At 44.5% G+C, this 27358-nt stretch overlaps 1 protein-coding gene and 1 long non-coding RNA gene across 2 annotated transcripts in view; one reads left to right on the top strand and one right to left on the bottom strand.

Moving 5' to 3' along the window:
- LOC133766425 (uncharacterized) overlaps positions 1-27358 on the bottom strand; it is a 116647-nt gene that overhangs the window by 32302 nt on the left and 56987 nt on the right. The window lies entirely within an intron of this gene.
- Positions 93-27358, top strand: LOC133766665 (vomeronasal type-1 receptor 90-like). Its single transcript, XM_062200325.1, has 4 exons — positions 93-1017; positions 24465-24566; positions 24653-24786; positions 27245-27358. The coding sequence occupies exons 1-4, from the start codon at positions 93-95 to the stop codon at positions 27356-27358; spliced, it is 1275 nt and encodes a 424-aa protein (XP_062056309.1).

Here is a 27358-nt window from a genome sequence, read left to right as displayed (position 1 = left end):
TGGTTGAGAATCATAAAGGTATTCTTATTCGCGATAACTTTTCTTACTTTTTCCTCATTCACTAAATGCTTTTTCTCTCTTCCCATAAAAAGATGACTAAAAAGAATATAGCTTTTCATTTTATTGCCATAAGAAATGCCTTTTACTCTGAAGTCAGCATTGGGATCACAGCCAACGCCTTCCTTCTTCTCTTCCACGTCCTCTGGTTCTTTCTCCAGCACAGGCCCAGGCCCACAGACCTGGCCATTGGGCACCTGGCCCTCATCCACCTGCTGATGCTGATCACTGTGGGGGTCATAGCCACAGACATTATTGAGACTCAGGAGTTATGGGACGACATCACATGTAAAGCTGTCATCTACTTGCACCAGGTGATGCGGGGCCTCTCCCTGGGCACCACCAGCCTGCTGAGCGTCCTCCAGGCCATCACCCTCAGCCCCAGGAGCTCCTGGTTGGCAAAGGTCAAGCGCACAGCATCACATCACATCATGTGTGGGTTTCTCTTGCTATGGGTCTTCAATTTGTCCATCAGCGCTCGTTTCTTAATCTCCACTATTGCCACCACAAATCGTACGTCTAACAGTCTTATGTTTGTCACCAAGTCTTGCTCTCTTAGGCCCCTGAGCTACTTACCCAGGTATACTTTTTTTGCAACTGCTATCTTCAGGGATGTCTCCCTTATAGAACTCATGGCCATCTCAAGTGGGTACATGGTGACTCTCCTGTGTAGGCACAAGAGGCAGTCCCAGCACCTTCACAGCACCAACCTCTCTCCAAGAGCCTCCCCAGAGCACAAGGCCACCCGCACCATCCTGCTGCTCATGAGCATCTTTGTGCTCCTGTACTTGTTGGACTGCGTCATGTTCTCATTCTCAGGGATGTGGTGGAAAATCGACCCGGTTCACCTCTGTCTCCTGATGTTGGTGGGCAACGGCTATGCCACCATTGGACCTCTGGTGCTCATCAGTACTGAAAATCGAATGATCAAGCTTTTCAAATCCATGTGGGAGAAGGAAAGTAAGTGTCTACTTGTTCAGGAATAAATGACATGTCTCTTCGCGAGCAAATACAGTGACTTCAAAGTGTTTAATGATCTCCTATAGAATGTGTTCTCTGGGTTCACCGAAACGTGTGAAAATAAGGAGATTCAAAATGGTGGAACAGAGGGAAGCCACGTTAGCCTTATCCACAGAAAAGTTCCAGAAAAAACAGGACAGCATTCTCAGGGGACTGACTGGGGACGTTTGCAGTGCAGAATGGACAGAACAAACAGAGAATCCATGGAGCAGTGAGGAGAGTGGCAAACACATGGCTGCCAGCCACTCCTGCCTATCTGCCAGTGGTGCATGGTGAGGCTTGCTATCTTCACAGGGCAGGGTGAGGGGAGGCTTCCCTGGTCCCTGCATTGGCAGCTTTGGGAAACATGTGGAAGTTCCTCACTGGATGCAGGTCTGGCCTGGGGAGCCCATTTTAGTCCGGGTCACTACTTAGCCCTATGAAAGGAGGCCATGTGGACCTTCTCCCCTATCCCAGCAAACTGACACAAACTATTTGCTTAAGTAGAGCTATAGCTGAGCTCAGTCCACATTCGGGAAATAGCAGGCAGTTCCACCACTGCTGGAGGCCACCAGGCTGGGGACAGGGAACCTTCATGGCGGAGACTGGAACCACAGACCTTGTGACTGTGGGGTTCTGGATATGGGCCACGGAGCTGAGAGCTACAGCTTGGTTCCTGTGCACCTGACTAGTCTGTGTATGGAAAAAATGTGATGTACACGAGCAACACTGACATACTGAGATTTTGTTATTGTTACAGCTGTGGTCTACATCCTTGAGGAACAGTGGTTTGAGTACTTACTACTTCCTTGGTTCTGTAAGTAGTAGAGGGATAAGCTGGTGATCAGAAAATAAACTGAAAGTGTATCACTGTAAAAATTCAAAGAAAATAAGAAAGGAAGGAGAAGGTAGGATGTGAGCATGGCAGGAAGGATGGTAGAGTGGGAAGCAGCAGTATGCGCAGATATCTGTATAACTGGAATCTGTTTACCTCAAATAATTAAAAATTTAAAGAAATAATGAAAAGGACACAGATATTAAATAATGACCAAAGTGAAGTATCCAATAATTCAAATAGCAATACAGTAGAAAGTCCTAACAAGTGACCTGGGGCAACAGAATAAAGAATACTGGATCTAGATCAGTATTCTGAAATATCAGAGAAAAATAAACAAGAAGGAACTATTAGGACTGAGAACAGTGTTTGGCATCCATCAGATACCATCAAACAATCAAATATGCATGTCTTAGCAGTTTCCAAAAATGGAACAAGAAAATACAATTCTACAATTCATACGGAAACACCAAAGCCCCCAAACAGCTGAAAAAACCCTAAGCAACAAGAACAGCTAGAGGCATCACAACAGCAGATTTCAAGACCTAGTACAGGGCCATTAGAGTCAAAATAGTCTGGTACTGGTGAAAAAATAGACATGTAGACAAATAGAACAGAATAGATACCTCCACTAATTTTTGAACTGAATGACCTAAAACCATTCCTTGGAGGCCGGCAGTGTGGTCTAACGGGTAAAGCTGCCACCTGCAGTGCCGGCATAGCATCTATGCGCCCCATATGTGTGCCAGTTCAAGTCCTGGCTGCTCCACTTCCAAACCAGCTCTCCACAATGGCCTGGGAAAGCAGAATTGGCCCAAGTGCTTGGGCACCTCTACCCATGTGGGAGACCTGGAAGAAGCTCCTGGCTTTGGATGGCTCAGCTCTGGTCATTTTGGCCATCTGGGGAGTGAACCAGCAGATGGAAGGCCTCTCTGTCTGTCTCGGCCTCTCTGTAGCTCTGCCTTTCAAATAAACATATAAAGCTTTGAAACAAAAACCAGAGGAAAAAAATAGAAAACATTCCCTGGAGAAAGGACAGTGCTCTAAACAAACAGTGTGAACAGTGCTAGGAAAATTGGGTTTCTACATACAGAAGTTCATTTTTGTTAAACATTTTATCTATTTGAGAGGCAGAATTATAGACAGAGGGAGAGACAGAGAGAAAGGTCTTCCTCCCACTGGTTCTCTCCCCACATGGCTGCAATGGGCAGAGCTGCACTGATAAGGAAGCCAGGAGCTTACTCCGTGTCTCCTACATGAGTGCAAGGGCCCAAGCACTGGGCCATCTTCCACTGTTTTCCCAGGCCATAGAAGAGAGTCAGATAAGGAGTAGCAGTACGAGATCCAGTGCCCATATGGGATGCTGGCACCGATGGCAGATGATTAACTTACTGCACTACAGTGCCGGGCCCCCACACAGAAGTTTAAAACAAGACTCCTACCTCACATCCTACACGAAAATCAACTCACAATTGATCAAATTTCAAATCTAAGACTTGAAACCCTGAAAATGCTGGAGGAAACCATAGGGGAAACTCTACAAGACATGGCCATAGGCTGAGATTTGTTTAATAAAATCCCAGCTAGCCCAAGCACTGAAGACACAAAGAGACAAACAGGATTACCTAAGCGAAGAAGCTTCCACACAGCAGAGGAAGCAATTGACAAAGAGGCAACAGACAGAATAGAGAAAACATTTGCTGGATGAACAGCCAGAATACATAAGAAGCGAAGGAAAATCGACATGAACCAAACAATCTAGTTAAGAAAGGAAGCAGGATCAAAGGATATTTATAGGCATTTTTCTCACAAGATGAAATGCAAATGGGAAACAGATATGAGAAATGCTCAGGATCAGGAGCCATGAAGGAAATGCAAATTAAATCACTCCAGTTAGAATGACTACCATCTAAAAAAAATACAAATACTAGCGAGAATGGGGAGGAATAGGTACCCTGATACTCTGTAGGTTACAAACTGGTACAATCTTTGTGACAGGCACCATGAAGATTACTCAAAAACTAAACGTACATCTGCCATATGACCCAGCGGTCCCACTCCTGGGAATATATTTAAAAAAACAAGTCAGAATATGAAAAAGTGATTGCCAGTCCCATGTTTATAGCAGCTCAGTTCACAATAGCCATGATACGAAATCAGCCTAGATATCTGTCAACTAATGACTGGATAAAGAAAATGTGATACACATACACACACACACACACAAGATGGAACATTAGTCAGCTAGGAAAATGAATGGAAGACTAACATTTGCAACAAAATGTATTCTACTGGACAGAGTGATGCTTAGAGAAATAAGTCAGACCCCAAAAGACAAATATCACATGCATTCTATTATTTCTGACAGTTAATATGCATAGGGCCCATAAACAGTGTGGATATCATATCACTTGGTATATAGTTATAAATAGTGCTTTACTGAATCATACCATATACATTACAATATACTCTTATTCCACGTGTTTAAAAGAAATGGAAAGGGGGAATAGTAGGACTCTTGGTATAATAATAAAGTTTTGCTCTTTTTTGTACTTTTTAAACTTTTATTTAATAAATTTAAATACCAAAGTACAACTTTTGCATTATAGTGGCTTTTCCCCCCATAATGTCCCGTCTACCCACAACCATCCCATCTCCCACTGCCTCTCCCATTCCATTCACATCAAGATTCATTTTGAATTACCTTTATGCACAGAAGAAGATCAATTTAGTGTATACAAAGTAAAGATTTCAACAGTTTGCACCCACACAGAAACACAAAGTAAAAAGTACTATTTGAGTACTAGTTATGCCATTAATTCACATAGTACAACACATTAAGGACAGAGATCCTACATGGGGAGTAAGTGCATAGTGGCTCCTGTTGTTGATTTAACAATTGACACTCTTATTTATGACGTCAGTAATCACCCGAGGCTCTTGTCATGAGCTGCCAAGTCTATGGAAGCCTCTGGAGTTCACCAACTCCGATCTTATTTAGACAAGGCCATAGTCAAAGTGGAAGTTCTCTCCTCCCTTCAGAGAAAGGTACCTCCTTCTTTGATGGCCCATTTCTTCCACTGGGATTTCACAGAGATCTTTCATTCAGCTCTTTTCTTTACCACAGCGTCTTGGCTTTCCATGCCTGAAATACTCTCATGGGCTTTTTAGCCAGATCCGAATGCCTGAAGGGCTGATTCTGAGGCCAGAGTGCTGTACAGGACATCTGCCATTCTGTGAGTCTGCTGTGTATCCTGCTTCCCATGTTGGCTTGTTCTCTCCTTTTTAATTCTCTCAGATAGTATTAGCAGACACTAGTCTTGTTTATGTGATCCCTTTGACTCTGAATCCTATCATTGTGATCAATTATGAACTGAAATTGATCACTTTGACTAGTGAGATGGCATTGGTACATGGCACCTTGATGGGATTGAATTGGAATCCCCTGGCACGTTTCTAACTCTACCATTTGGAGTAAGTCCAATTGGCTTTGCTCTTTTTTTAAAGATATCTTTATTTGGGAGAGAGAGAAAGAGAGGGAGAGGGAGAGGGTGGGAAAGAGGGAGAAAGAGAGAGAGAGAGAGGGAAAGAGAGAGGTAGAGGGTGAAAGAGAGGGATAGACAGAGGTAGAGGGAGAGGGAGGGAGGGAGAGAGAGGGAGAGAGACGGGGTGATAGAGTGGGAGACAGAGGGAGAGACAGAGAGAAGGAGAAAGAGGGAGAGAGAGAGGTAAAGAAAGTGGGAGAGGGAAAGACAGAGTGTGATAGGGAGAGAGAGAGGGAGAGAGGGGTGAGAGAGAGGGAGAGACAGAGTGGGAGAGAGAGGGAGAGAGAGAGACGGAGAGGGAGAGATAGAGGGAGAGATAGACAAAGTGGGAGAGGGAGAGAGAGAGGGAGAGAGGGGAGGGAGAGAGGGAGAGAGGGAGAGAGGGGAGGGAGAGAGGGAGGGAGGAGAGGGAGGGAGGAGAGGGAGAGAGAGGGAGCGAGAGTGAGAGAAGGAGGAAGAGAGGGAGGGAGAGGGAGAGAGGGAGGGAGAGATAGAGGGAGAGGAGAGAGGGGGACAGCGGGAGAGGGAGAGCAAGAGGGAGGGAGGGAGGGAGGGAGGGAGTGAAATAGAGAGGGAGAGAGAGGAAGAGAGAGGGAGGGAGAGAGGGAGACAGAGAGAAGGAGGGAGAGAGAGGTGGAGGGAGAGAGAGGTGGAGAGAGAGAGGGAGACAGAGGGAGAAAAGAAGAGAGATAGGGAGAGAGGAATAGAGAGAGGGAGAGAGGGAGGGATCCAGGGAGAGAGAAGGGAGAGAGAGGGAATGAGAGAGGGAGAGAGGGAAGGAGAGAGAGGGAGGGAGAGAGAGAGGGAGACAGGGACAGAGATGGGGGAGAGAGGGGGAGAGGGGGAGAGGGAGAGAGGAAGAGAGAGAGGGAGAGAGGGGGGAAGGAAAGATGGAGAGATGAAGGGAGAGGCAGAGAGAGACAGAGAGGGAGAGGGACATAGAGGGAGAGAGAGAGGGTGAGAGAGAGAGAGGGAGAGAGAGAGAGATAAGGGAGAGAGAGAGAGGGATAGAGGGGGCGAGGGAGAAAGAGAAAGGGAGGGAGAGAGGGAGCGAGAGGGAGAGACAGAGGGAGACAGAGGGATAGAGAGGGAGACAGGGAGAGAGAAGGAAAGAGAGGGGGAGAGAGAGAGGGAAAGAGAGAGAGGGAGATGGAGAGAAAGAGAGGTCTTTCACGCACTGGTTCATTTCCCAATTGGTTACAACAGTTGGAGCTGAGCTGATCCAGAGCCACATGCTTCTTCCAGGTCTCCCATAGGGCTGCAGGAGCTCAAGTACTGGAGCTATCTTCCACTGGTTTCCCAGGCCATTATCAGGGAGTTGGGAATAGCCAGGATTCAAACCAGCACCCATATGGGACGCTGGCAATGCAGGTAGTGGCTTAACCTACCACACCACAGCGGCGTCCCCTAGCGTGTTGTTCTTATGTTGGTGCTGATGTAAGTGTGATCTCACACACACACACACACAGACACAAATTTATTTATATGTTCCTCTATGCATTTCTTGTGATGTAGATTGTATTTCAATAAAATATATATGTGAAGTTTATTTTTGTTAAGCCTGTTTACTTTGGTACATGTTGACAAGCAAACAACAGATCACTTAACCTACCACAACAATTGGGCAAACCAAAGGGTCCAATTTAAATCACATACATAATAACTGGAACTTGTACAGAGTTTCAAACTTCAGGACACAAAACACAGTGATTGGGATGCACATAGGGACTAAGGAGATGTAGGGTAAAGGATAGTACAGGGCCACAGGGAAAACTGTGGAGGTGACCGTGGTTATCGTCACCTGGGCCATAAATGCTGATCCTTATCATTCGTATGCTTTAAGTATGTACACTCTATCTGTGTCACTCACACCCCAAGAAAACTGCGAGTAGAACAGAAGGTCCGACTAGACGTATAACCAGTAAAAAGATGTACGCGTCATCCAGAATACACAATAAGAAAATCCAGAACCACAAGATTTCATGCATCAATTCTACCAAACGTTAAGAAAAGGTATTTACACCAATTGTATGCATATTGGTCCGTTTTCCATCACTCAAACAAAATACCTAAGGCTGGACGGTTTATATAAAGAAAACATGATTGTTTAGCTCATGGGCTTGCAGGTTCAAGGGCACGGCCCCAAAAGCAGCTCAGCATGGGTGAGGGCCTAGTGGTCAATGGCACCCAGGGGGGTTTAACTGAGAGGAAGACAAAGTGCTAAGACAGGAAGCCACAGAGACCTGAGGGTCCTCCTGTGTTTTCATCACCACTCACTGTCAAGACAACCACTGTCTTTAAAGAGACCATTCCAAGGTCAGCAGCCACAGTGACCTCCCCTTTGGAGGTCCCCCTTCCTCTTGGAAGTCCTATCACAACATCTACAAACAGGGGACTGAGCTTGCCACACATCAACCTTTGGGGAACACAGAACAGCATCATCCAAAGGATGGCTCCACTTCTTCATACATTTTCCAAAAAAGCTTCATGTAAGGAAAAGGCATAGTTTCAAGCTGATTCTATCAGACTGGTATATTCCAAAAGATGATACACACATTTCTAGAGACAAACCAGAGATGCAAACATTGTCACCTATATCCTAGCAAATCAAATGCAGCAGCAGCATGTTCAAAGGGAAATACACCATGACCAAGTGGCATTGATCACAGTAATGCAAAGACGGTTCTACATGCAACAATCAACTGAGGTAACACCTCACAGTAGAAGAATAAACACACTCATGATTACCTCAAAAGATTCAGAAAAGGTCTTTTACAAATCCAACACAGTTTGTATTTAAAAACACACAACAAATTATTAATAGAAAGGAACTAAACACATATGACATGGGACATATATATTTAAAAAACACCCACCACTAACATCGGGCTTGAAAAGACTAAAAGATTTCTGTGTGAGATCATGAATACAAGCAAGACAATGATGTTCACTCTTGCCACTTCTCTTCCACATTTTACTAAAAATCTGAAGATATTTTTTACAAGGACAACAAACAGAATTCATACAGACTGGGAAGGCCTCACCAGTTGCCTGATCCAATGGGGCTACCCAGGCTTGGACTGAGAACCTCCAAACTATGGGCTCAAACAAGTCTCCTCCACTTCTAAGACGCCCCTCCAGGCCACTCTAGTTGCATTAATTGGTAGCTTCTAGCACACCCATATCCCCAGAGTGCAGGCTGCAGCAGTGTGATGTCACATTGAGAAAGTCATTGTTGGGACCCATTGCACTCCAGAGCACTGAACTCCATCCAAGTATCCATCCTTGGGTTCCCACAGATACTCCATCACAGTATTAAGAAAGCTGTAGCTTCACAAACCCAACTATGCCCAGAAGTAACAGAGACCCCATAACCTTAGCCCAACAAGCATCCTTCACTGCATGGGTCAGGTGGTTTGAGATATCAATCCAGATTCTACTCCTGGAACCTCGATGGGTTTGTAGATTTCGGAGCTATCCCCTGACAACCCCTACCTCCTCTGAGTGCAGAATGGACCCTCCTCACACGAGAGCCACCCCACAGTTGCACCCTTCCACAGTCCAAGTGGAGGACTCTCAGTGTGGCTAGGATTTTGGGCTGTCACCGTGGGAGACTCCACATGCTCGGGGCTTCCTGGTTACCTGGTGGGAGACACTGCTGGGGAATCTGAACTTACACTGAAGACTGCAGATCCCTTTAGTCCTTAGGACAGTACAGATGAATATTATACCCACTAGAGTGAGCACACAGGCTCTCATCTCATTTGAGGAGAGCAGCTCAACTCAGCAGAATAAATTTCCCTTCTGATTCAACAAAAAAGAAAAAGAAGATTTACCATGCCAAACCTGGGTTTTTCACCTTATGCACACCCTTGACCTTGGGAAACTGTATAGAGCTCCCTGGTCACATCCACTACAAGCCTCTAGATAGTCACTGAAAGCAGACATTTCACTTATCTACAGAGCCATAGTACAAAGGTGAAAGCCACCACAGCTCATGAGTATCTCCACAAATGCCAAACAACAAACGTACAATTCAAGAAACAAGCTAAGGAAAAAATGATGCCCCGAAAAGAACACAATACTTCAATACTAGGTTGTGAAAATGATGAGAATGAAGAAAGGCAAGAAAGTGAATTCAAAAATTCATCATAAGAATACACAGAGGTTCCATATGGAGGAATAGGGAGGGAGCACACCGATGGTCCAGGAAGGGAAGTCAAAGAGGGGTGACAATTTAAGTTTTGGGGAAAGGGAAGCTCTTCCGAAACTGGGCAGACAGGGTGGACCTGCGAGGAGGACGCGGACGCCTGAAGAGCAGGACACCAGCAGGAGTGTGTACACACCAGCACTGGAAGCCGAGGTGAGACAGGGCGCTGGCCCAGCACTGCTGTAACAGCCACCGCCGCCCCTGCCCAACCCACCCTGGGACAGACACTGGGGCACGCACGACTGAGTGGGGGAGGAAATAGAAAACGGAACAGAGTGAGTAGCACCTGTGGAAAGAGTGTGAGATTCAGGGGGTCTAATTGAGGGACTAAACAATCCAGGATCCCTCCCCCAAGTTGGAGCTGCAGCAGGTGGGAAGCAGCCATCTTGTTTGTTTACATTCGGCCTTAAAGGAGAACTGCATCTTCCTCCACACTAACCTTCAGGGGCAGAGCCCAAAGGTGGAGTGGAGCAACAGGACACTGCTTGTGCAGGGTCGGGCAGCGAGGGAGGGCAGCTCAAAGCCCTGACACCAGTCTACTCAAGTTACCTGAAAAAAAATGGAATAGCACCTGCGGGAAGAGGGCAGGATCCAGGAGGACAAAGGATCCAGGATCCTTAGGAGCCGCCAACCCACAATCAGAGCTGCATGGGCAGAGTGCAGCCATCTTGTTTGTTTACATTCGGGCTTAAAGGAGGCTGGCCTCTGCTCAAAGGAGGAAGCAGCAGGGGCGGAGTCCAAAGGTGGTCTGGAGCTACTTGACACTCCGCACCCAGGAGGTGCAGTAGGAAAGAGTGGCTGACCAAGGAATCCCAGGAACAGACACGTAAGGCCGAATATAGGAACAAGGAAACCAGCCCCCAAGGGGCAGAGATTGGCACCTCAAAGCCCTGACACCAGCCCACTCAAGTTACAAAATAAATAAATAAATTAGTAAAAAATAAGTAAACTCTAGAAGGCAGAGCAGCCTGCTTACACTGGATATTTGTACAGATTCACAGCAGCCCATAGCAGAGGGAAATCAACCTGACAAACCACCCAGACGGAATGCCAAAAAACAAAACAAAACCCACAGTAAGAATATAGAAGAACATATAAACTCGCCAATGGAGCAGGCTAAACCAACCACAACATAACAGAGGCTGAAGAAGAAGAATTTGAAACCATACCAGAAAAAGAATTCAGAAAATTGCCGGCGCCGCGGCTCACTAGGCTAATCCTCCGCCTTGCGGCGCTGGCACACCGGGTTCTAGTCCCGGTCAGGGCGCCGGATCTGTCCCGGCTGCCCGTCTTCCAGGCCAGCTCTCTGCTGTGGCCAGGGAGTGCAGTGGAGGATGGCTCAAGTGCTTGGGTCCTGCACCCCATGGGAGACCAGGATAGGCACCTGGCTCCTGCCATCGGATCAGTGCGGTTCGCTGGCCGCAGCGCGCCTACCGCGGCGGCCATTGGAGGGTGAACCAACGGCCAAGGAAGACCTTTCTCTCTGTCTCTCTCTCTCTCACTTTCCACTCTGCCTGTCAAAAAATAATAATAATAAAAAAAAGAATTCAGAAAATTAATAATCAGATTACTTAGAAAGAATGAGAAACAGTGTGGAGAGCTGAACAAAAAACAAGCCCAAGGAATAGAGATCCTAAAGAGAAGCCAGAATGAAATACTGGAAATGAAAAACTCAATTGACCATATAAAAAACACTGTGGAATCCCTCAGAAATCGAACAGATGAAATAGAAGACCGAATATCAGCATTCGAAGACAAACTTCCAGAAATAATACAGTCAGTTCAAACGCAGGAAGGAGAAATTAAAAATTGAAAAATACTGCTCCCGCCGGGCTCTAGGGTTGCAGGCGAGTACGGCATGGCTGAGCGCTGGAGGCACGCCTCAGGAAAAGACTCAAGAAAAAAACTGCAGAGGAAACGCTTCCGGATCTAGTGGATGTGACACAGAGGACCTACAGGGAGCCCACCGCGTGGAAGCGCAACCGCGGGAGCTGAGCCGCAGAATCTCACCAGCACGGGAACAAAGGGAAGGTAAGACAAAGACATCAGAAACCCAAGACATTGGGGGGGAAAGGCAGAAACCTCTCTCTTCACTCACGAGCAAAACAAAGAGCAGGTGCCATTTTACATACACTCTCAGAGATAGACAGATCAACAGGACAGAAGATCAACAAGGAGACAGCAGATTTAAACTATAGCCCAAATGGATCTAACAGATATCTACAGAACATTTCATCCTACATCTAAGGACTTTACATTCTTCTCAGCAGTACATGGAACCTTCTCTAGGATTGACCACATACTAGGCCATAAAGCAAGTCTCAGCAAATTCAAAAGAATTAGAATCATACCATGCAGCTTCTCAGACCATAAAGGAATGAAGTTGGAAATTAGCAACTCGGGAGTCCCTAGAGCACGTGCAAACACATGGAGATTGAACAACATGCTCCTGAATGAACAATGGGTCATAGAAGAAATTAAAAGAGAAATCAAAAAATTTCTGGAAGTAAATGAGGATAACAGCACAACATACCAAAACCTATGGGATACAACAAAAGCAGTGTTAAGAGGAAAGTTTATATCAATAGGTGCCTACATCAAGAAATTGGAAAGGCACCAAATAGATGAGCTTTCAAGTCACCTCAAGGATCTAGAAAATCTGCAGCAAACCAAACCCAAACCCAGTAGGAGAAGAGAAATAATTAAAATCAAAAAAAGAAATCAACGGGATTGAATCCAAAAAAAAAAAATTACAAGAAATCAGCCAAACAAGGAGCTGGTTTTTTTTGAAAAAATAAACAAAATTGACACCCCATTGGCCCAACTAACTAAAAAAAGAAGAGAAAAGACCCAAATCAATAGGATCAGAGATGAAATGGGAAACGTAACAACAGACACCACAGAAATAAAAAGAATCATCAGAAATTACTACAACGACTTGTATGCCAGCAAACAGGGAAATCTATCAGAAATGGACAGATTCTTGGACACATACAACCTACCTAAATTGAGCCAGGAAGACACAGAAAACCTAAACAGACCCATAACTGACACAGAAATTGAAACAGTAATAAAGGCCCTCCCAACAAAGAAAAGCCCAGGACCAGATGGATTCACTGCTGAGTTCTACCAGACATTTAGAGAAGAACTAACTCCAATTATTCTCAAACTATTCAAAACAATCGAAAAAGAGGGAATCCTCCCAAATTCTTTCTATGAAGCCAGCATCACCTTAATTCCTAAGCCAGTAAAAGATGCAGCACTGAAAGAGAATTACAGACCAATATCCCTGGTGAACATAGATGCAAAAATCCTCAATAAAATTCTGGCCAATAGAATGCAACAACACATCAGAAAGATCATCCACCCAGACCAAGTGGGATTCATCCCCGGTATGCAAGGATGGTTCAACGTTCGCAAAACAATCAACGTAATACACTACATTAACAGACGGCAGAAGAAAAACCATATGATTCTCTCAATAGACGCAGAGAAAGCATTTGATAAAATACAACACCCTTTCATGATGAAAACTCTAAGCAAACTGGGTGTGGAAGGAACATTCCTCAATACAATCAAAGCAATTTATGAAAAACCCATGGCCAACATCCTATTGAATGGGGAAAAGTTGGAAGCATTTCCGCTGAGATCTGGTACCAGACAGGGATGCCCACTCTCACCACTGCTATTCAATATAGTTCTGGAAGATTTAGCCAGAGCTATTAGGCAAGAAAAAGAAATTAAAGGGATACAAATCGGGAAGGAAGAATTCAAACTATCCCTCTTTGCAGATGACATGATTCTTTATTTAGGGGACTCAAAGAACTCTACTAAGAGACTGCTGGAACTCATCGAAGAGTTTGGCAAAGTAGCAGGATATAAAATCAATCCACAAAAATCAACAGCCTTTGTATACACAGGCAATGCCACGGCTGAGGAAGAACTTCTAAAATCAATCCCATTCACAATAGCTACAAAAACAAATACCTTGGAATAAACTTAACCAAGGACGTTAAAGATCTCTATGATGAAAACTACAAAACCTTAAAGAAAGAAATAGAAGAGGATACCAAAAAATGGAGAAATCTTCCATGCTCGTGGATTGGAAGAATCAATATCATCAAAATGTCTATTCTCCCAAAAGCAATTTATACATTCAATGCAATACCCATCAAGATCCCGAAGACCTTCTTCTCAGATCTGGAAAAAATGATGCTGAAATTCATATGGAGACACAAAAGACCTCGAATAGCCAAAGCAATCTTGTACAACAAAAACAAAGCCAGAGGCATCACAATACCAGATTTCAGGACATACTTCAGGGCAGTTGTTATCAAAACAGCATGGTACTGGTACAGAAACAGATGGATAGACCAATGGAACAGAATAGAAACACCAGAAATCAATGCAAACATCTACAGTCAACTTATATTTGATCAAAGATCAAAACTAATCCCTGGAATAAGGACAGTCTATTCAATAAATGGTGCTGGGAAAATTGGATTTCCACATGCAGAAGCTTGAAGCAAGATCCCTACCTTTCACCTTTCACAAAAATTCACTCAACATGGATTAAAGACTTAAACCTACGACCCGAAACCATCAAATTATTAGAGAGCATTGGAGAAACCCTGCAAGATATAGGCACAGACAAAGACTTCTTGGAAAAGACCCCAGGAGCACAGGCAGTCAAAACCAAAATTAACATTGGGGATTGCATCAAATTGTGAAGTTTCTGCACTTCAAAAGAAAGTCAGGAAAGTGAAGAGGCAACCTACAGAATGGGAAAAAAGATTTGCAAACTATACTACAGATAAAGGGTTGATAACCAGAATCTACAAAGAAATCAAGAAAATCCACAACAACAGAACAAACAACCCACTTAAGAGATGGGCCAAGGACCTCAATAGACATTTTTGGAAAGAGGAAATCCAAATGGCCAACAGACACATGAAAAAATGTTCTAGGTCACTAGCAATCAGAGAAATGCAAATCAAAACCACAGTGAGGTTTCACCTCACCCCAGTGAGAATGGCTCACATCCAGAAATCTACCAACAATAGATGCTGGAGAGGATGTGGGGAAAAAGGGACACTAACCCACTGTGGGTGGGAATGCAAACTGGTTAAGCCACTATGGAAGTCAGTCTGGAGATTCCTCAGAAACCTGAACATAACCCTACCATACAACCCAGCCATCCCACTCCTTGGAATTTACCCGAAGGAAATTAATTTGGCTAATAAAAAAGGCATCTGCACATTAATGTTTATTGCAGCTCAACTCACAATAGCTAAGACCTGAAACCAACCCAAATGCCCATCAACAGTAGACTGGATAAAGAAATTATGGGACATGTACTCCATAGAATACTATACAGCAGTAACAAACAATGAAACCCAGTCATTTGCAACAAGGTGGAGGAATCTGGAAAACATCATGCTGAGTGAATTAAGACAGTCCCAAAGAGACAAATATCATTTGTTTTCCCTGATCAGCAACAACCGAGCACCAAAGGGGAAACCTGTTGAAGTGAAATGGACACTATAAGAAACAGTGACCTGATCAGCTCTTGTCCTGACTCTAGATGTACAATGTAATACTTTATTCTTTTTAGTATTTGTTGTTGTTGTTGTTGTTCTAGTACTAGTGGTTGAACTCTGTAATTAACACACAATTATTCTTAGGTGTTTAAATTTTAACTGAAAAGTGATCCCTGTTAAATTTAAGAGTGAAAAAAGAGAGGGAGGAGATGTATAATTTGGGACATGCTCAATCAGACTTGCCCCAAATGATGGAGTTAGAAACGTGCCAGGGGATTCCAATACAATCCCATCAAGGTGGCATGTACCAATGCCATCTCACTAGTCCAAGTGATCAATTTCAGTTCACATTCGATGGCTCTGATAGGTCTAAGAGTCAAAGGGATCACACAAATAAGACAAGTGTCTGCTAATACTAACTGATAGAATCAAAAACTGGAGAGAAGGGTCCAACATGGGAAGTGGGATACTTAGCAGACTCATAGAATGGCAGACGTCCTAAACAACACTCTGGCCTCAGAATCAGCCCTTAAGGCATTCAGATCTGGCTGAAGAGCCCATGAGAGTATTGTAGGCATGGAAAGCCAAGATACCATGGAAAAGAAAAAAAGAAGAAGACCTAAATGAAAGATCTCTGTGAGTGAGATCCCAGTGGAAAGAACGGGGCCATTAAAGAAGGAGGTACCTTTCTCTGAAGGGAGGAGAGAACTTCCACTTTGACTGTGACCCTATCGGAATAAGATCGAAGTCAGCGAACTCTAAAGGCTCCCATAGCCCTGGCAACTCATGACTAGAGCCTAGGGAGATTACTGACGCCATGAACAGGAGTGTCAAATTGTTAAGTCAGCAACAGAAGTCATTGTGTACTTACATCCCATGTGAGATCTGTCCTTGATGTGTTGTCTAATGTGCAGTGATGCTGTGACTAGTACTGAAACAGTATTTTTACACTTTGTGTTTCTGCGTGGGTACAAACTGATGAGATCTTTACTAATTATATACTGAGTCGATCTTCTGTATATAAAGATAATTGGAAATGAAAAAAAAAACTCTGGTGTTAAATTGGAAATGGCTTAGAAATTTAAGTAATTTTTTTAAAAAAATATGTAGGATCTCTGTCTTTAATGTGCTGTACACTGTTATTTAATGCTATAACTAGTACTCCAACAGTATTTTTTTTCACTTTGTGTTGCTATATGGGGGCAAACTGTTGAAATTGTTACCTAATATATACTAAACTGATCTTCTGTATATAAAGAGAGTTGAAAATGAATCATGATGTGATTGGAAGGGGAGAGGGAGCGGGAAAGGGGAGGGTTGTGGGTGGGAGGGAAGATTTGGGAGGGGGAAGCCATTGTAACCCATAAGCTATACTTTGGAAATTTATATTCATTAAATAAAAGTTTAATAAAAAAATCCCAAACCAGGTGAATTCATTGACTGATTGTTTCAAGAGTTTAAAGAATTTATAGCTATGCCAAGCATAAAAGCCTGTTTTCCATCCTGGTAACAAAATACTTAAGGATGAATGATTTATACAAATTCAGGATTATTTAATTCATGGGTGGAGGTTCAAGGGCCTGGCACCTGCATCTGCTCACCTCAGGGGAAGAGCTACTGCAGGATGGTAGCTACAGCAGGATAGTAGCTACTGCAGGATGGTAGCAGTTCATCACAGTGCTAGGAGTTCAAGCAAGAGGAGAGACCACCTGGTGAGAAGGGAGCCACAGCAACCTGGGAGCTGGTCCTGTGCTTTCACTGTAACTGGACTCCAGGGAACAAGTCACTCATTTAGAGAGATCCCGCCAAGGGCAGTGCCCCCAATGACCTCATGACCTCCCACAAGATCCCAGTACTTAAAAGTCCAACTGCATCTTAACATCCACACACTGGGAACCAGGATTCCAACAGTCAACCTTTGGGAGACACAAATGGACAACCATGGCACCAATCTTTTGTAACCTTCACAAACAGTTTGAAATACAAGGAAGGGATAGTTTCCAACTCAGTTTTTGAGACTGGGAAGTCACTGATTCCAAACGCTGATGTAAGTGTTTCTAGAGAAAACCCACAAATGCAACAACTTTCAACAGATTACTAGCAAATCAATGCAGCAGTGTGATAAAACAAAAAGACACCATGACCAAGTGGGATAATCTCAGTAATGCAAAAATGGTTCTACAGGCAAAAATCAACTAAAGTAATATCTCACAGAATAGACTGGATAAAACTAGACCGTTACCTGAAAAGATTCAGAAAGGTTCTTAGATAAATGTAGCACATTTCCTCTTAAGAATAATTCAACAAAATCAGAATAGAAGGGAATGCTCTCCTCTGATAAGTGACATGCATAGGGGAAAAAGGTTAACACTGTACTTATAAAAGGCTGAAAGATTTCCCTGTATGATCATGAACACAAACCAGACAAAAATGCTCACTCTTGCTTCTACTCCAAATTGTACTAGCCTACTCATGCGAGAAAAACAAACGAAATTCATCCAAACTGGAAAGGCCAGGCCAGATATCTGAACCAGTGGGGTTGCCCAATCCTGGACTGCGGACCTACAAACTATGAGCTCAAGTAAATTCCCTGCTCTTCCAAGGAGCCCCTGGCAGGTACTGTAATTGTAGAAACGGAGAGCTGCTAACACAGCCACCCTCCAGGGCACAGGCTGCAGCAGTGGGTTGTTACAATGAGAAGAGGAAACCACTGAGACCCAGCCCACCCACGATCCCATGCACAGGACCGTCCTAGACATCCTACTGATACTCCATCACGGTGGGAGATTCAGAAGCCCAACTAGATCTGGAAGTGATGTTGACCCCATCAGCTTAGCCTAAGCAGTGTCACTGATGACTTGTGATGGGTGGTTTGCGATAGCAAGACAGATTCTTCTAGAACTGGAAAAACTGGGGTGATGGCCTCTTCAGATCTGGGGGTCACCCTGCAGTCCCTGCCTCCTCCTCAGACCCGGGCCATCCCCATAGTTGATCCCTTCTACAGCCTACCTTAACTTTGGTCCAACACTGGGAAATCCCCATACATTTGTGAAAGAATCGAGCGAATTCTAAATCCATGAATCAATGAATCCCAGGGTAATCACAAAAGAATGTAAGTGAAAGAAAATGGAAACACAGATACCACAATTGGGTGATGGGGTTCAAACACTGCTAGAAGCAAATGTGTAATATTCATGGTATTACACCAAATAGTAGTCCCAGACTGCTATCTGAGTGTCCACCTTCAGAAAAAAGAGCCAGTTAAGCAAATCTAACAAGGACAAAACCCCATTTAGATTCAAAACAGAAGAAAGGCACCAATCATCAATCAGGACTAAGGAGGGGGTATCACTATAGTGATGTCACTGTAATCATTATAAAATAGTTGACAATTTTCAACAAATGTGCCATTTAATCAATTTGGAAAAAACAGTCTTTTAAACAAATGTTGCTGAGAGAGCAGGACATCCATTTAATGCACAAAATGAACTCAAAGTGCATCATAAGATTACAAATATCTTAAAATATTTAGGAAAATAACAATGTAAATCTACATGACTTGCACTTAGAGCCTCTTAAAAGGAACACAAAATGAAAGTGATTGAGAAAACATAGATGATATGTAATTCATGAAAATGAAAAACTTTGTGCTTTAAAATACATTACCAAAAAAGTAAAAAGACAACCCAAGTTACGGTTGAAGCCATTTGCAAACCATAAGTCTGATGATAGACTTATTTCCCAGATGTAGAAATAGCGCTTATAAATCAAGGAAAAGATAGCAGCCAAGCTTCAAAACTTGGAGAAGAATCTCTTCTTAGTCTATACTTACTGCTGTAACATAACCCCATGGACTTCCTGGCTTACAAACGTTTATTACTCACATTCCTGGATACTGGCAAGTCCAAGATCAAGGCATCATGAGACTTAGTGCCGACTCCATGTACAGCCAGCTTCTCACCATGTCTTATAGCAGAAGGGCTGAGTTCTCCAGGGTCCCTTTATAGAGCACTAATCCCACTCATGATTCTTCTACCCTAATGATGTAGTAACTTACCAAATGTCCACCTCCTATGCCCCTCATATTGTGGTTAGTGTGCTATTTCTCTAATGAAGGTATACAGAGGACATCCCAGATGGCTGAAAACGGAGAAGACACCCTGATTTTTACCCACAGGAAGGTACCATCAAAGAGGCCAGCGCAGGCCAGTAGCAGAGACATTTTCAGGGGAAAACTTGCAGAATGGAATGGATCACCTATGGAGCAACAAGGACAGTGTAGCAGTACACCACAGCGACTACCGTGGCCAGTGGGCAAATGCCACCTTCCCCCAGTGAGCTGAGAGGAGGCTGCAGAAGCCCACACGTCACTGAGGATTTTGGAGGAGGGCGAGCTCTGCAGTCCCTGTGGACTGGGAATCCGGCCATGAGAGCTGGCGGCAGCCCGGGCATCCACGTAGCTCCATGAAGGAAGGCCACGTAGCTTCCCTCCTTTCCTCCCACCAAAGCTCATGGCACCAGTATGGAAATGCCATTTTCCCAGAGCAAGGCGAGTGGAGGCTGCAGCAGCCCCCGTGGCCCTGCTGATTTATCTGAGGGGGAACTACATGGTCCCCACCGACATTGAGTCCTGCCGAGAAATACTGTGGCAGGGGTTGGGAGATTCACTTAGCTGTGGGAAGAGAGGTCACACTGCCTCCTTCCCCTCCCTCCACCAAAGCACCAGGTTCAACTTGCTGAGTTGGAGCTACAGCAATCTCTGTCAGCCAGAGGCTTGCTCTGGGGATGGGGGAAGTTGCAGGGGAGGGGATGAATGCCATGCACCCCGCGATTATGGGGGTCCTGCCTCTGTGACTGCGGGGAATTCTGTGACTGCAAGTTCTCAGCAACAAAACTGGGAAGGGCACGTCGTACGGCTGTTTATGTGCACTTGCCAGGTCTGGGTCCAGAAGCTCCAGACTCTGAGTGCTAGGGAGGGACCTACAGAGGGCTCATCGCTCGCACTACAGAGCACATGAATGCTGTCAGGTTGAACACCTGAGTGGGTGCAGTGCACAGGCACTAGGAGCTCAGTCCTGGCCGTGGATCTGTTTGTTCACCACGGCGCAGAAGAGAGCTGTGAAAAAGCCAGTGAGCATGGTCAACCCCCCGCCACATCACAACAGGCAGTGGAGAGCTACCGTGCCCAAGGTGGTTGTCACTCTGGACTTGCTCCTCCCATAAGTGCAGGCCAGAGGTCCCTGGATTAGCACAACACACACATCTCAATTACAGCTGTAATCCTCAGGCATTCCCCCAATCCTAGAGGGGCGCTTCCAAGAACAAAACCTTCAGAGCAGACACCAACAAGTGATGCCCTAGATGTGTGAAAGTAAATGCTGAAATACAACACAAGTTGACCCAGGACGACAGTATGACTCCCCGAAAGTACACAATGTTAAATCGGTACTAGACTGTGAAGAGGACGAGATTGAGTAAATGGCTGTCAAGGAATTCAAAACAATGAGTCTTAAGGTTGCACAAAAACATAAACACTCGGTTACAGGAAGAAGGAAGTGTGTACATTACACGGATGGGGCAATCTGTAGGGCACTAGCGATAGTAAAGGAAAATCAAAAGGAAATATTACAAATGAGGAATTCAATATGTCAGATAAAAACAAAGTGCAATGCCTTAACACATTCAGGCGGAACAAACAATTTCCTAGCCAGAAGACAAATGCGTTGAAACAGTATGACAAAAATAGAAAAGAATTTCAATGGAAAACAACATTTGGGATCTATGTAAACCAAACAACAATATTTACGTGTCTTAGGAATTCCTGATGAAAAAGATGTACAGAATGGCTTAGAAAAATTATTCAGTGAGATAATATCAGATATATATTCAGATAATTCCCCCAATTTGAAGAAAGTTATCAACTTCCAGAACAGAATATACATGAAATATCAATAGGCATGACCAGGAGAGATCTTCATCACAACATATTATACCCAAAATTACAAAAGTAAAACAAAAAATATCAGAAACTGTGCCAGAGAGAAATGGCAGGACGCCAATACCTCATTTCCATTTGACAGATTTTTCATCAGAAACCCGAGCTACAAACGAAGAATGAAAAAAATATAGTCCAAGCCCTACGGGAAAAAAAACTGTCAACCCTGTGTTGCATATGCATCACCCTCATTTAAAATGAAAGGTGAAAAAAAACTTATGAAACATGAAATCTGAAATCACCACCTGAAAGGCCTTATCAATGACATGGAAGGTTGTACTACACAGAGAAACAGGCAAACACATCGTTAAGGAACGTGAAGACAGAACACATCCTAGTTAAAAAGCAAAGATCCAAAACGAACAACAGGAACCTTTATGGGAAAATGGCAGGACCAAGACATTATGTGTGCCTCTGCAACCACGTGGGAACCTGGAAGAAGCTCTGGGTATTCGAAATTCAGCCTCCCATAGCCCCAGCCATTGTGGCCATTGGGCAGTGAACCCACAAATGGAACAAATCTCCATTTCTTTCTCTCTCTCTCCCCCTTCCTCCTGTAACTCTGCCTTTCAAATAAACAACAAATCTTTTAAAATAACTAAGAATCTATTTGCATGTAATGGAATGCTATCCAGCAATATAAAGCTAAAGTTTTACCACAACAATATGATGGACCTAGAGGTTACTATGTTAAAGGAAATGAGCCAGCACAAAAAGATAATTTCCGTATGACTTTACCTCTATCTGTAATCCAGAAATAATATATCTAAACACAACTGAAATATAACGGTGGCAACAAGAGGCTGGGGAGAAAGGGACGAGGGGGAAGAGATGATGAACGGGTACTGATCACTGTTACCCAGGACTCAGCCCATGTGCTGTTGTGCACAGCAGACTGACAACAGACAACAATATACTATGTGCTTTTATATAGATAGGTGGTTTTCACCATAAAGAAATTTTTAGTGTTTTAGGAAAGCATACCCTAACTTCAACAACATACACATTACCGAACTATTAAAATATCACTTGCTACCCCATAAATACATAGCATTTTTAAAAAATGGGACAGGTGTTTGGTAAAGATGTCAGTTGGGATTTGTCACACACATCTCAATTACAACTTTACTCCACAGGCATGCCACCAAATCATAGAGGCCCCATGTCAGCACTTCAGGGTTTGTGTTCTCATTCAGTTTGCAATTCTAGCTTCCTGCTGAGAGGCAGTGGGTGGCAGCTCCCACAATTCCATCCCCTGCTACCCTTGCAGGAGACATGGATTGAGTTCCAGGTTCTAGTTGCTGCACCACTGAGCCTCAGCTGTCACAAGCATTTGGGGAATGATCCATGAGATGGGAGATCTTTACTGGTATCCCTGCCTTTCAAATAAATAAAACATATTTTTTTTAAAAAAATCATCCAACTAGGCGGGCACCGCAGCTCAATAGGCTAATCCTCTGCCTTGCGGCGCTGGCACACCGGGTTCTAGTCCAGGTCAGGGCGCCAGATTCTGTCCCAGTTGTTCCTATTACAGGCCAGCTCTCTGCTGTGGCCAGAGTGCAGTGGAGGATGGCCCAAGTGCTTGGGCCCTGCACCTTATGGGAGACCAGGAGAAGCACCTGGCTCCTGGCTCCTGGCTTCAGATCAGCGTGATGCGCCGGCCATTGGAGGGTGAACCAACTCAAAGGAAGACCTTTCTCTCTGTCTCTCTCTCTATCCACTCTGCCTGTCAAAAAATAAAAATAAATAAATAAAAAATCACCCAACTGCCCAAAAACCATGAGAAGTCGAGCAGGTGCAGTTCTGGTGTCCTCTCAGGTGCCCAGCTCTGGAGCATATTTTAAGCCCACAGGTGCCCTGGTGGTCTCACATCTGCTTGCCTCATGAAAGTCTTACAATGAGGAATGTTACCAGCCATGTATGTCATACAGATAAAGGTGTAAATACACTTAAAAATAAAAGCATACAGTGACAGAGGAAAAAAGCCTGTTCAAACTTTGGAAAATAAGCAAGATTAGGTTTCTCATAATTGTTGCTGGCAGGTAGATGCTTGAGTAACAGCCAGCTGAGCCAGCTGCTGAGACAGGGGCATGAGCACAGGGAGCACCAGACTTCATGCTTGGCACAGGGGTCCCCGCCCTACATGCGTTCCAGGGCTACTGAGTCTGTTGGATCAGCAGCCACAGATCCAATGAGCCACGGCCCTGATCAGGGAGTCAGGGCAGAACTGGGTGGTGGGTCACACTTAGCACAGCTGGAGTGAACCCAGGCTACTGATGGACACACGTTGCCCATAGCATTTGTATTAAACCCATGGTCTCACTGCTCTGCTTGATGGACAAACTGGATGAGCAACAGTGTTCCCTAGGCATGTTACTTTTATGTCATTGAACTGTTGGACAGAAACTTTTCTACTCTAAGTGGTTCTCTTCCAAATGAGTTTAATGAAATGAAGCAACACAGAACTGCTCCAAACTGTTTGACACCTCTATGTTGGGAGGACAGGCAGATCTGAAGCCTGGGGCTCCTCCAATGCCAGGAGATCCTGGCTTCCCCCACCACACTGCTCCATCATCACTCAGCCCTCATTTTCCTTGCCCTGGGAGCTGAGGGCATGGATGTCTCAGTGCATCAGCCACAGAGTGCACAGGTCCCGGCCTTGTGCAGAGCTGTGAGCTCCATCTCCTAAAAGGTCTGGGCCATCACCAGGCAGGGGCTGTGTTTGTATCACACGTGGGGACACAGCAAGGGTCACTGGAGAATGAAAATGATGAAATGGGTTAACAAGTGGAGCTGGCTGCCCTCACCCATAGATGTAAGAGAGGTTTTTATTCCTATTTAGTCTGAGAGAGCTTGAAAATTCAAACTAAGATCAGACATCATGGAATATACAACTAATGCCACTTGCATATGAAGTTCAGTGTGTGTGACTGGATGCCAGGCCCTGGCTGCCCCTCGTGCTGTAAGGAGAGGACCCTCAGCCCCAGAGAACTCATGGAGGCAACCAGGGGTCTCTGAGTCCATGGCAGGGGCAATGCACAGTGTGGAACTGGTCAGGACTAAGGTGCTCTCAGAACAAACTGGGAGAACTTGGTGTTGTCGACAGGGCTGGGCCCGTTCTGACCTCACACAAGTGTCAGGGAACTCACAGCAAAGTTTGGAGCTCAGCTCTCCCCAGATTGCTATGCAGGAGGGAATAGAGGAACTTGCAGAGACAGGTGACAGGTTCCACTGGGGACTCTGTGTTCTGTGCTCCCCAGCGGGATCTGTCCCCTTTCCCCAGGCACCACAATGACAATCCACAGAGAGATGAGCTCAGGACGACCTTCCTTAAAAGCCTGCAGGTTCCTCTCAGGTGCATGGATCCTCCCAGCTGTCATCCTAGGTAAGTGGCTCTTTATTCCACAGATGGGCAGTCAGGGCAGGTGGGTCTCTAGGCAGGGTGTGATGGGGGACAAATTGTGACTACAGGGAGGTTTGTGGCAGCCTCAGAAGAGACAGGGCTGCAACAGTCCTCCACAGCTCAGGAGAGTTCTCTGTGCAACACGATGGGGAAATCTCAGGATATGTGCAGTGTGCACTCAGCACAGTGTGGAAGCAGCTGTGTGAGTGGACTGTGTCTTCAGCCGCTCCTCCTGATCCTCACGGAGACACTATCAGCAGGTGGCCCTGGATGCACCCAAAATTGTCCTTTTACTTTATTGTAATTCTGAGAAAAGAGGAAAAGCTTTTCAGCTCCTTTTCCTCTAAAGCCAAAATAAAACTTTTCCAAAGGTTTTGGGGAATGATTCACCTGAAATGATTCCCTCATATGACCCCAACTCTGCAGCACTGTACGTCCTGCCTTTCTTAGAAAAACTCCTGAGAAACACTGCACGGACGTAGCCCTGAGTCAGAATTACCAATGCTGACAGAAGCTGGCAAGTCAGTTTTATACTGTGATGGACTCGTCCTTGTGAGGTTCAACTACATTTAAGATATGAAACAAAGCAAAGCCTGCAAAAGGGAGCTTCAAAGAGTTCAGATAATATTTGAATTAAAAGACAAGTGTATTTTTATTTTTCTATTTTTTATTTGACAGAGTTAGAGAGTAAGAGAGAGAGAGAGAGAGAGAGAGAGAGAGAGAGAGAGGTCTTCTTTCCATTAGTTCACTCCCCAAATGGTTGCTATGGATAGCGTTGTGCCGATCCAAAGCTAGGAGCCAGGTGCTTCCTCCTGGTCTCCCATGCGGATGCAGTAGCCCAAGCACTTGGGTCATCCTCCACTTCCCTCCCGAGCCACAAAAGAGAGCTGGACTGGAAGAGGTGCAACCAGGACTAGAACCCGCTGCCCATATGGGATACCGGCATTGCAAGCAGAAGATTAACCAAGTCAGCCGTGGCGCCGGCCCCAGCATTACAATTAACAGTTTAAAAACCTTCCATAGACAAGGAATTCAATGTTTCAAGAAAATCATGTTTCAACTGTTTTTTAATGTTCATATATTTCAATTAACAGAAATTCTCAAATGCTTCAAATAACCAAAAAGAAATTTACAATTTTAATTTCATTGCAATCTTTTAAAGTGTCACATTAAAATATTAATCTAATAAAAGTCATAAAAGATTTGGGGTATCCGGTGTAACAGATACACAGTACACAGGGGAGTTTCATATTAACACAGGACAGAAAGGGATGGCTGTTCTGTTTGCTTGATGGCAGCACAGGACCCTTAACACGCAGAGAGAGGAGAACAGCGAGATACATATTTTCCTGTTTTTCCCCGAGCATATCATAGCATTAAAGCTTATCTTGCTACAAGTATGGAGAAGATCATGTCATTTACTTGATCATTTCTTTGAGGAAAAAATGGTTAAATATTCTACATACTACTATGCAGTTTCCATTGTAGAAAACTGCACATTTTCCAAGGTTTAGACCGAATTCCCACATGCTCTGGAATTCTTAGATGCTAAACACCAATTTTGCTTAAACCCTTCCGCTGCTCCATAGCAACACAGATGGTAGATTACAACACTGTAATTTGCTGTGGATGCAATTCAGCCTGACACTCTGATTTTCAGATGATACAGATGTTAATGTTACTGAGGTTTTTAAATGCTATGATATGCCTCAAACTTCTAGGATTGGAAGCAAAGTGTATGGGAACACTGCACAGGGGAGACATCCATAGTAGCTCATAACCAAGTTCTCCAGCATACACTCAACACTTGGATCCCAGGCTCTCCCTGGCATGTGGAAGACAGGAAGGCTCAGGCCTCTGTGAAGAGCCTTTTAGAACCACCTTCTAGAACCACCTTCCTGTTGCAGGCAGAGGAAGTGCCCCATCAGTATCTCCATCTGCTTAGACTATGAACATAGTCACTGCGCTTTCCACAAACCAGGGACTCAGAGAGAAGAAAGGTGGAACCGAGGGCGTTCAGCACCTGCTACTGTGATGATCACAGCCCCCTGCTCCTCTAGGCAGGGACAGGGCTGGAAAGTTAGGAGAGGACGGCACTCTCTCAAGGTGAGCTCATGAGGAAAACCTCACAGGGACAGCAATGGCTGCAGTTTCCACAGAGACCACTGTCCTCCAGCCACTGTGCTTGTTCACACGTTTACCTAACACCTACACACAAAGCATCTCTAGTTAAGTGACACGCTCACTGTAGTTACTGATGAGATGACTTGGGCTCATGTGTTCACTGACACTTGAAGGTCACACATTTAGCAAAACTCAGATCAGACATTTAAATTCGGAATCTATACTAACCAACCGTGGTCTCTCATGTATTAAGAGTGTTTATCTGGAATTAAACAAAAATAAATATCATAGCAGTGAGATAAAACTAAGTGCACACATGGATATACCATTGATTATTATTACATGGGCAGTCGGATTTCTGCTTTCCTAAAGTGCTGATTAGAAATCACCAAGAATTCTAGTACTCTTATTATGTAATCAGAATTTTATCAGGATTTCAAGATTCAAGGGGAAACTCATTGCCCTCAACACTGAAAAAGTAAAAAGAGGGTAACACTCTGCAAGCACCTTTCACATAATGGCAATTTTACTGTCAGGTCCTGCGGGAGCTGAGCAGTGGGATGCAGTATCCAACCACAACTGGCAGGTGTGCAGCAGAAACAGAGCGGCTACCTGGAGAGGGTGAGAGGGGCTGCAGTAACCCGGGGTAA

The sequence above is a fragment of the Lepus europaeus genome, chromosome 9 (genome assembly GCF_033115175.1).
Source record: "Lepus europaeus isolate LE1 chromosome 9, mLepTim1.pri, whole genome shotgun sequence".
NCBI classification, from domain to species: Eukaryota; Metazoa; Chordata; class Mammalia; order Lagomorpha; family Leporidae; genus Lepus; species Lepus europaeus.
This window is presented reverse-complemented; position numbering and strand designations above follow the sequence as displayed.

What these genes read in the sequence shown, in the direction of transcription:
- LOC133766665 (XM_062200325.1), top strand. Translation starts at nt 93, where the DNA reads ATGACTAAAAAGAATATAGCTTTTCATTTTATTGCCATAAGAAATGCC. An exon ending in ATCCATGTGGGAGAAGGAAA is followed by an intron (nt 1,018 to 24,464) that starts GTAAGTGTCTAC and finishes CCCTTTCCCCAG; the next exon opens with GCACCACAATGACAATCCAC. An exon ending in CCTCCCAGCTGTCATCCTAG is followed by an intron (nt 24,567 to 24,652) that starts GTAAGTGGCTCT and finishes TTGTGACTACAG; the next exon opens with GGAGGTTTGTGGCAGCCTCA.